Raw genomic sequence first — 8,033 nt, 5'->3', positions numbered from 1 at the left:
GCCATTTTTTTTTTTTCCACAAATTATATAAATCAGCAGCTTGGATTAAAGCAACACACTACAACTTTTATTTGTCCTTTTGGAATTTCTCATCTTCAAAAGTCTTAGTGGCTGAACAGTTGATTCAGTCTGTTTAGGAAATACCAGTTTCTCAATTTTATAAGCTGACAATTTGGCTTCTGATGTGAAATGAAAGAAAGCAAGTACATCCTTTTTAAACTAACAATTTCCCATTCACTACACCCTCCCTTATCCTCTAGGGTTATAGGGAGTGCCCATCCTCAATGGAACAATTACTAGTTCACATAATCCCATCTAATAAAATAAAAATCAGTCATAAAAACAAAGTATTTGTAATAGATTCAATATGAAAAACAAAAGTCAATAACATGTTAAAATGTAAAAGGGTTTTCTAAAGCTCACAGAATCAAATGCCTACATCTGTGGCAACTGGCTTATATTACAAAACCCCAGATGAAGAATTCACCTGAGTGGCAGGAGGTGGAGAGGGGAAAGGCATATTCTTTTCACAAAGAGGCTGATGTCCAGAGAAGGAAACTTAAGTGGATCAAGTCGCACCTCCTCCTCAAACCCTGGCCCTTCTCTGATCACTGCTTATAAGGCTTCTCAACACTTTGGCAGCTTGCAAGTGAACCTGGGATGATACCAGATGCAGATTAAATGTGTCCTTGGTCCCTAAGACACTGGAAACAAGTTGGTTAGGCCAGGTGTATAAATGAAAAGAGACCCAAGCGTGGAGTTCCAGGTTTCAAGGTTAGTAAAGGTTTATGGGTGCAGCTTGGTGGTGCAATGGTTAAGCGCTCAGCTACAGGTCGATAGGTTGGTATGGTAGTTCGAATCCACCCAGAAGCTCCTGGGGAGAAATATCTGACAATTTGCTTCCATAAAGATGAACAAAACTGGTTGCCCTCAAGTGGATTCCAATCATATCTGCCCTACAGGACAGAGCAGGACTGTCCCATAGGGTTTTCAAGCTAGTACATCTTTACAGAAGCAGACTGCCACCAACTTTCTCTCAGTGGGTTTGAACCACTGACCTTTTGGTTAGCAGTGGAGTGCTTAACCTCTGCAGCATGAGGGCGCCTCTCAAAGGTTAGAGCTTAGAAAACCCTATGGGGCTATTCTACTGTTACAAACGACAGAAAGGTTTATGGAGCGCCTCAGCGAAGGTGCGGGAATGGGTATTGTAGTGTACCTCCTCTTTAGCAAAGTGTCTCACGCTGACTCCTGGTGGGCCTGACTTTCCTTCATGTGCCTGAGGTAGTAAGGAGAACGGGCTGGGCTCCAGGTGCCTGAAGTACAAAGGCCCGAAGCTAAGAAGGGGCAATAAAGAGGCTTCTATTGCTCTAAGCACTGCTCTGAGATGGCGTTAGAACAAACGTTCCAAGTACAAGGCTTAGTAACACGACGTAATTATTACACTCCTGTCAGTGAAATGACACTTAAGCCGATTCCCAGACATTGTTAATGCCTCTCTAGCTCTAGGCCACCTTCTACTCCGGTGGCTCCAGTTTCAAGAAAAGTGTCCTCTAAAACCAACCAACCAACAACAAATACATCAAACGGATTTCTGACTCTGCGACCGTGTAAGACAGAACTGCCCCATAGCATTTCCAAGGCTTCAGATCTTTATGAAGACCACTGCCACATCTTTCTGGTAGCATAGTGCCTAAGGCACTTGACTGCTAACCCGGAGGCTGGAGGTTCAAACCCACCAGCCACTCCTGGGAAGGAAGGTTGGGCAATAATGTACTTCCGTAGTGATACTACCTCAGAAACCCAAGGAGGGTCGCTGTGAGTCGGGTGCGACTCGCTGTGAGTTGAGTCCGACTCAACGGCACATAACAACAACAGCCACATCTTTCTTCCACTGGTCAGTTCCATGGCCAACCTTTCTGTTAGCTGTTGAGAGTTTAAATACTGCGCTACCAGTGCTTCTGAAGGCTCCCCGAAACCAAAAAGCCTACTGTCATGGAGTCCATTCAGACTCATAGTGAGCCTTTAGGGGAAGGGCAGGATTGAATTGTTATAACTGCCCCACAGGGTTTCTAAGGTTATAAATCTTTAGAGAAGCAGATTGCCTCATCTTTGTTGCGCGGAGCGGCTGGTAGGTTCAAACCACCAACCTGCTTTTTTAGTAGTCGAATGTTTTAACCACTACATTACCACAGCTTCTTTAAGACTTCCCTACGAAATTAGAAATGCCTGGCAAGGAAACTCGGCCGGACTACAATCCCCAGAAGCCGCTACGGGCCCTCAGTATCCGGGCTACCGTCCGCAAAGATCTTTGGGTACTGTGGTCCCTTCCTCTGGCAGCAACCCTCTGCCGAGGGTAAAATTCCATCCGAACACAAGACCACAACTCCCAGCAACCCACGCTGCGGTGCGGGGGGTCTTCACGTTCTCGTGGCGCGGCGCAGGCGCACTGGGTCCTCGGCGCGGACCGCGCAGACTGAATAATAAAAGGGGAGCGGCGAAGAGGCAGGAAGACAGGACCATGTCGAAGGGCCCCGGGCCCGGCGGCTCCGCAGCTTCCTCGGCGCCCCCGGCCGCTACCGCTCAGGTGCTGCAGGCACAGCCCGAGAAACCGCAGCACTACACGTACGTAGAGCCCCCCCCGCCGCGCGCGCACGCCTGACGTCAGCGGCCAGCGTGAGTCACGCGCGCAGGGAGAGCGCGAGGCGGCCTCTCCCTCCCCCCTTCCTCCTCCGGCCCGGCCCAGACCGGTTCCAACCTGCTGGGGCCGGTCCCAACCGCCTCCAACTGCCACCAACCTCCGGTCGGGCTGTGGGGCGGGAAACTCGGTCCCAACTGCTGAGTGGGGAAGGCGGGAGCTCGGTTGGAGCGCACACGTCTTAGGCCAGGCCTTCGAGGCCTAACTGTTCTTCAGACCGTGAAACCACAGTACCAGGCACTTTAGGGGTGATGGGAAGTCCAAGACACGACCAAGATGCCTTCTGTAGCTATCGCCCTAGACCCACCTGGTAATGACGAGTGGCGCATAATCCTGTCAGGAGACTCCGTGTAATGTGCACAGGAGGCCTTTTGTCTAGAAGGCCCGGATGTTGTCTACTGAAGGCACCTTTGCTTGAATTCACTTACACAGTTGACTTAGATAAACATAAAAAGATGGAATCATGTCAGTGTGTGCCCACGACCGGTTCTTCTGGGACTGAGCTGACCCAACCTGAGGCAGGGCCTGGAGGGTGGTGGGGTACGAAGTACGTCCACAGGCATAACTGAAATGTGGCATCAGAGGGAGCCCCACATACCGACACTACAGAGTCCAGGATGGTGGAAAACCTCTTTCAGGGAAATCTGCTTAAGTCCTTCTCCTTTTTATTACTACTGTGGTTATGTGCCCTCGAGTAGGTCCACTCATAGCGACCCCTCCTTGGGTGTCCGAGGCGGTATCACTACAGAAGTAGATTGCCCAACCTTCCTTCCCAGGAGTGGTGGTGGGTTTGAACCGCCAGCCTTCGGGTTAGCAGTCAAATGCCTTAGGCACTATGTTACCAGAGCTCCTTTTATTATTACTATTATTTTTAAATTGTTCATTAAGCACCTCACTATGGCTAGGTGTTGTGGGAGAAAGAAAAACGAAGAGAAGTAGTCTGTCCAAACCAAACCAAACTCACTGCCGTGGAGTCAAATCCGACTTGTAGCGACCCCTCCTTGAGTTTCCGAGGCGGTACTGGCGAAAGTAGATTGCCCAGGCTTCCTTCCAAGGAGTGGCAGTTGGGTTTGAACTACCAGCCTCTGGTTAGCAGTCAAATGCCTTAGGCACTACACCACCAGTCCTCTTAAGCGAAATTTTCCGTTTTTCTGATGCGCTTTGGTTGCATGTCATTCCCATGGGCTCCTGAGTGGTGAGCATATATTTAGAAGGGTCCCCAGCTATAAGATTTGCTGGAGATTTTGGAGTCTGGGGAGTTGAATACCCTTAAGAGCCATACCATGATGCCACCTGCTGAACCAAGAGCAGGAAGCACCTGTTGGAGTAGAAAGAAGGACAACGCGCGGAAAGCTGTTTGTCACCTACCAACAGAAAGTAGACCAACTAGGGTTGGGAAGCATTGAGTAGAAACGGTATTGGTTTCTTTGTGGGATCCTCTGCTATTGGATGAAATCGTTGAGGCTTTTCCTTGACTGTGCGGTCTGACTCATGCTAACGTAACTTGTTAATGTGGACATTGATTTGCTTTCTTGCCAAGTTCTTTCAGCAAGTCCTTCCATTGGTTTTGGTGAGGTGGGCTTACCTCAGAGAATACTTACTGACCAGTTGAATAATGTCAAACAGCAGTGTAATCTTTAGAAAGCTGGCAGGTTTTTCAATAAATTATCTATAATACTTTGAGTTTTGTGAGTCTTGGTTTCAGCAGCTTTTGTTTTTGCTGTGAATCGATGTTGTGTTGCCATTGAGTGTACTATGGAGGCTTGATTGGACAGACTTTCTGATCATTTTGGAATTGACAGATGGAACAAGGCAGTGGCTGTGTAAATGTCTGAGTCTTTCTTCTCTTGATGTTCATTTGTTTTAAACCTGTCTTTTCATTCTTGAGGTCTTAGTCAACCAGCAGGAGTAGATGAAATGCCCAAGCTTGATGGGGGATTGGAGGTTGTAGGTGTTCCTGTCTGTTAATTTGTGGTTTTTTTAGTTTAATGTCTTTATCTCCGAAAGTCAGAGCTAGACATCAGTTGTCTTCCTTAGCAGATTTAAGGGAGCTCAGATGCTGTGGTGACGTCTATCTCCTGGTCATCCCAGGTGTGAGGAGCGAGGAGGAGGAGGACACAGACAGTGGGACCCATATATTTGACGTTTTTTTTTTTTTTTTTTAGGTGAAGTCATCTGTTTGGGGTTGGGGAGCAGGAACATTTTGATTTTGACTTCTATTTCTATTATATTTGCAGCTGTTCAGCATTTTTTCATTCTCTGTTGCACAGATTTCCAGAATTTGTTCTCATCTGAATATGACCTCTCTCTATTGCATTGATTGCATAGATGAATACAGACTTAGACCCATTTTTTAAATATTTTTTTTCCTGACATAAAACTTTGCCTTTTTAGCCTTTTTTTTTTTAAATACATCAGTTACATTAATCTTGTATCTTTTCACAGCTGATCTTAGATGATGTGATATGCTGCTGTCGTTAAGTGCCGTAGATAGGCTGTCATCCAGGCAATAATCCACAAGAAGGTTCTGTGGAAATTGATTTTCACTCATCATAATAGCAGACCGTCCTGGAAAACACAGTCGAATCCACCAAGAGCAAAAATTGCCCCTCCTAGATGCCTGCTTTCTTGCCCTTTAGTCTTGTGTCACAACTAAGGTCCTAGAGTTTGAACCTTCGTTTCCTAAATCAAGAAGATTATTCATAGCATAGTTTGAAAACCAAAAAATAACCCACTACCATTGAGTCGATTCTACCTTATAGGGTATAGTAGAACTACTGTATAGGATTTCCAAGGCTGTAAATCTTTACGGAAGCTGACTGCCCCATTTTTCTCTTATGGAGCAGATCGTGGGTTCAAACCTTGTACCTTTGGGTTAGCAGCCAAATGCCTTAACCACTGTGTCACCATAGCTCCAACATAGTTTGAAGTATAATGATCTTGGTGGCATTTTTTCCATTCTTGGATAATCTTGCTTGAAGGGAAACTAATTTGCTGGAAGCAAATTGGTGTGGCAGGCACTTGTGCTAGGCCTCAGGGATACAGCCCCTGAGAAATCCTCTTGGAAAATTCATTTATATCTGAATTTTTCGGTTGTACAGCTCCAGGTGTTTGATTAGCACTCACTAAAATGATAATATGCATGCATTAACACTCTCCAGTACAGGAGCCATCTGACCTCCTTTTGTCTTTTGATTTGACAAAGATGAAACTTAATCCAACTCTGTTCAGAACAGGTCCATCCTATATACTAGAGGGCTTAAGAATAAGAGATTTTAGAGCAATAACATCTAGAAATGTATCAACAAGTTCCACTAACTTTGGACTTTCTATTGCATAACAGTTATATTATTGTAAGTTTATAGTTGGAAAGCTGCAAAAAACTGCCATCTAAAATATCCAGGTTTCTGATGTCATTATTTTGACCCTGTAAGAGGGCATATACCTATAGACATGACATCATTTTTACATTCTTTCAACTGCAGTTGATCCTCAGACTTCTAAATGTTCTGGTCTTAAAAGAAAATGAAATTGTGGTTCAGTAAGGGTTTGTTGGCGTTTTCTAGCCACTTGGCAATTTCCTGTAGGTAGGAAATCAGTTGACTCCCCTGGTCGATTCGTGGTGTACTGCTCTCAGTAGCCTCATCTCCCCAGGCATCATTTTAATGTGAGACTTTGCTGGACATCTTTAAACAAGGATAGCATAGTAGTACTTCTTACATAACTAACTATTTTGAAGCATTTGTTTATATATTATGTAAATGTCATGAGCTTCTTTTGATTGGGTCTGATTGTGTTTTAGAAAATCTGGGACATGAACATATATTTAAGTCATTGTTGCAAATTGCAGTAACGTGCAAATACTAGAGTACAACTTTTTGCACTGCAGAAGTCACAGAAGTGTTACTTAGCAACCTCAGTGAGAATGAGTGAAATTACCAATAAACACTTCTTGATCTTATTGACTTGTTTATCAAGTAAAGCTTATTTTCTTCCAGGACAGAAATTAAGGGCTCTGTGTGGCTTTCGGTCAAGCTCACGCAATGGCCACGTTAAGTGGCCATGCCAAGGGTAGGTTCTTAAGCTGAGCACCTAGTTTTTTGCTATAATCTAAGTTAATGATTAAAGTCAAGATTTGCTTAATGGTTAAGTTTTTTTGTTTTAATCCAGCTATGTTAGATACTAAAGAAGGCTTCCCCACAGTCCATATGCATCTGCTCTGATTGATGGTTTCTATCAACCTACAAAGACTGACTTATTGGTGAGGGCAGCTGGACAACTCTGAGAGCAACTTAGAGCAATCCACCTTGGGCACACTCTCTAAAGGAGCTCCTTGTCTGGAAGTAGCACCTCAGATAAGTGCACAATAGCAGGACACCCTCATGGACCTACTTCCTCCCGCTTTCAACACCCTGATGCCTGAAGGTGAGGCCTCCTTCCTGTGTGTCTTAGAAGCCAGGGGCACACTTCGGTCATAGAGCCCTGCCACAGCCTGAGCCACACACATCTGCAGCCTTTCCTGCCTGACCTTTGCCTAAAGGTGGTTTTTCTCATTCGGAGAAATGCCATGTCTGAAGAGTGATGCAAGTCAGGCTGCACTGAAAGCCACAACACTTTATATGGTGGTTTGATCTGGTGATTAACTCCCCAAACTGGGCTCTATTTGATGATGGTTTATGTTTGTTTTTTTTAGTCCAGCTATACTTGATACTAAAGGAGGTTTTCTGCTGTCATATGAGTCTCTGTCTTTTGAAATTTCAACTATGGACAGTTAATGGCTAATCATAATAGATTGCCTTTCCTTCTTTTAACATCTTGGAGGAATTTGGGGCACACTCATGTGTTATGTGAAGATGGATGTTGAATGTAAGTTTCTCTGCCATTCTTAATCAATATATAAAAATTGCATTAGCCTAATTGTTAAAAATGGCAAGAATTTGGGATCAGTTTCCTTATAGACAACGTAGCTTTCTTGTTTTCTTACTGTATAGATACTCTATAGATTCATCCCAAGCCAGCCATATTGAAATACCTGCCTGGGCAACAGAGATACTTGTGGAGAAAGTTTGGGTAAAATCGATGATACGATAATAGGTATGGGGTTTCCTTTGGGGTGATGGTTGCACAACATACTAACTGTACACTAAAAGCTACTACAGTGTACACTTCACAAGGGCAAATTTTATCTTATGTGAGGTATAAAAAATCAGGGCCCCTGCTCTTGGAGGGGCCTGAGGGCACCCCAGGCGCAGGAGCCTGGGTTCAGTAGAGCAAGGCCTGCAGTTTGCAAAGCTCCGGGGCACCCTTTCCCAGCCTTCTCAGTAGCTCTGCCATGTGT

The 8,033-nt window shown here is 44.9% G+C and overlaps 1 protein-coding gene across 1 annotated transcript in view; it reads left to right on the top strand.

The window, feature by feature from the left end:
• The first annotated feature begins 2,500 nt into the window (after window positions 1-2,500).
• Window positions 2,501-8,033, top strand: part of UNK (unk zinc finger) — a 28,641-nt gene continuing 23,108 nt past the window's right edge. The window contains exon 1 of the mRNA XM_007959643.2: window positions 2,501-2,622. Within this exon, the coding sequence (XP_007957834.1) occupies window positions 2,519-2,622 (104 nt within the window). The 5' untranslated portion in view covers window positions 2,501-2,518. The remainder of the gene's footprint in view (window positions 2,623-8,033) is intronic.

The sequence above is a fragment of the Orycteropus afer genome, unplaced genomic scaffold, assembly GCF_000298275.1.
Source record: "Orycteropus afer afer isolate SDZICR_OR568_19922 unplaced genomic scaffold, OryAfe1.0 scaffold00018, whole genome shotgun sequence".
In the NCBI taxonomy this organism is placed as follows: domain Eukaryota; kingdom Metazoa; phylum Chordata; class Mammalia; order Tubulidentata; family Orycteropodidae; genus Orycteropus; species Orycteropus afer.
Note: the sequence above shows the minus strand (reverse complement) of the source record. Positions and strands in the feature narration are given on the sequence as shown.